The sequence below is a fragment of the Anabrus simplex genome, chromosome 1, assembly GCF_040414725.1.
Source record: "Anabrus simplex isolate iqAnaSimp1 chromosome 1, ASM4041472v1, whole genome shotgun sequence".
Lineage (NCBI taxonomy): Eukaryota > Metazoa > Arthropoda > Insecta > Orthoptera > Tettigoniidae > Anabrus > Anabrus simplex.
Genome location: NC_090265.1, coordinates 1,242,267,714 through 1,242,270,283, shown reverse-complemented (window position 1 = coordinate 1,242,270,283; position 2,570 = coordinate 1,242,267,714). Strand labels below are relative to the sequence as shown.

Below are 2,570 nucleotides of genomic sequence, written 5' to 3'. Positions count from 1 at the left end.
CAGACTGAACGCTGAAAGGCATAACCGTCTATAATGAAGATGTACTGTATGTATAATAATAATAATAATAATAATAATAATAATAATAATAATAATAATAATAATAATAATAATGCAATGTGCTTAAAGTCCTGTCAATTAATGTCACTTTTAAAATATACTAGAATGTTTGAATTTTGCACAGTAGAAGGATACATCAGAGGCCCCTGGTCAGATTTCCAGCCATGTCAGAGATTTTTACTTGGATCTGAGGGCTGGTTCGAGGTCCACTCAGCCTACGTGATTAGAATTAAGGAACTATTGACGGTGATATAGCGGCTCCGGTCTAGGAAGCCAAGAATAACGACCGAGAGGATTCGTCGTGCTGGCCACACGCACCTCGTAATCTGCAGGCCTTCGAGCTGAGCTATGGTCGCTTGCTAGGCCAAGGCCCTCAGGGCTGTAGTCAGATGGGGTTAGGTTAGGTTAGGTTAGGTTAGGTTAGGTTAGAAGGGTTCATTGCGTACCAGTGAATCTATTGACACAGGTCTCCCGAAGTTAAGCGACAGCCGATGGTGCCTATTTCTCTGAAGGTTCGATTTGTTCAGTTTTAAGGAAATCCAGTCTGTTGTTATGGGTTTGAGTAAGTTGGCCAATCCGAGATGGAAAGGGAGGGGCTACTGAATGGTTCTTGATCCTCAAGACCGGTAATGTACACAGGTGTAAACAAGTAGATAGTACAAAATAAAACAACGCAACTCCCACCATCTCTTGTGACATCCTACACTCTCTCTACCCCAGGGTTTGACAGGAATAAACAGCACTGACCAAGTTGTAAGAGGTTTCCTTTCTACCATCTTCCACGATCTCGTCATTTTTGTTCAGAGCAACATGTTGAGTGTTTGTGTAGTGAGCCTCTTAGTGGCTGTGGCCAGCGGATCGCATGCCAAACCGCACATCATTATCATACTGGCGGACGACATGGTGAGTGCTGCTACTTCTACTTCACTTAGGCTACGAGTACATCAGGGGCATGGCTTCGACCTCCAAACTGGTGACCACAAAGGCCAGCCGCTCCTGTACTTTTCTTACACGATTGTATATGTTACTTGTATTGAGTAGTTATTGCTACATCGAAGTTAACAGTTCTGTGTCTGTAGTACTGGAATATTGCTGCTATCCTGCATGAATATGGTATCTGCAGTGGTGTGTGCATTTTTAAATAACCTAGAATGTTTATATGACTAAATATATTTGCGTCCGCCTCTGTGGTGTAGTGGTTAGCGTGATTAGCTGCCACCCCCGGAGGTCCGGGTTCGATTCCCGGCTCTGCCACGAAATTTGAAAAGTGGTACGAGGGCTGGAACGGGGTCCACTCAGCCTCGGGAGGTCAACTGAGTAGAGGTGGGTTCCATTCCCACCTCAGCCATCCTCGAAGTGGTTTTCCGTGGTTTCCCACTTCACCTCCAGGCGACTTAAGGCCACGGCCGCTTCCTTCCCTCATCCTTACCTATCCCTTCCAATCTTCCCATCCCCCTACAAGGCCCCTGTTCACCATAGCAGGTGAGGCCGCCTGGGCGAGGTACTGGTCATACTCCCCAGTTGTATCCTCCGACCAAGAGTCTGAAGCTCCAGGACACTGCCCTTGTGGCGGTAGAGGTGGGATCCCTCGCTGAGTCCGAGGGAAAAGCCGAACCTGGAGGGTAAACAGATGATGATAATGATGATGATGAAATATATTAGCAATGAGTAGATTCCCGTTCGCAATGTCTGCTTTTGGTAGTGCAGATGAAAATACAAATTACTCAACAACAAACAACTACAGAGCATGAAAACAAGAAAAGAAGATATTAGGAGAAATTATACGAGGACAAGAAATTTCAATATTCGAATAGAGGAAGAATAACAAAAAGAAAATCTAAAACAACAAACGAATTGCTATTGCTTAATAATAGTGTAGCATTTTAATTACAAAGGGGTTACCTGGCCGAGGCGGTAAAGTCGTGCTCGGTCCGCCCGGAAGGACGTGGGTTCGAATCCCCGCCAGGAAGTCGTAAAATTTAAGAAACGAGATTTCCACTTCCGGAGGTGCATATGACCCTGAGGTTCACTCAGCCTACGCCAAAAATGAGTACCAGGTTAATTCCTGGGGGCAAAAGCGGCCGGGCGTAGAGCTAACCACTCTACCCCATCACGTGCCGAGGTTAACAATGGTGGAAGCCTTTACCTTCCACTCCTCCAAGGGCCTTCATGGCCTGTACGGAGGTGAATTTGCTTTGCTTATTACAATAACAATCCATTTCACGATAACAAAAGAGGAATAATAAAAGAATACCTGAATACAACAAACGAATTGCTATTGCTTACAAATGGTGTAGCATAATAATTACAATCAAATGCATAGGAAATATTACGAAACTTACGGAAATAAATTACATATATTGCAAGATAATTACGGTAGAGTCACTCGGTAATTCATTCAAAATTTACGAAATATAACTTAAAATATTACCCTAAAAGACATGTAAGATAGCAATTACAAACGTAATCACACAGAAATTCACAGATATCTTAATTCTGTTCAATACATT

The 2,570-nt window shown here is 43.6% G+C and overlaps 1 protein-coding gene across 1 annotated transcript in view; it reads left to right on the top strand.

The window, feature by feature from the left end:
* Positions 1-885: 885 nt before the first annotated feature.
* The window catches only part of LOC136877934 (arylsulfatase B), a 289,271-nt gene continuing 287,586 nt past the window's right edge, over positions 886-2,570 (top strand). The window contains exon 1 of the mRNA XM_068228776.1: positions 886-963. Within this exon, the coding sequence (XP_068084877.1) occupies positions 961-963 (3 nt within the window). The 5' untranslated portion in view covers positions 886-960. The remainder of the gene's footprint in view (positions 964-2,570) is intronic.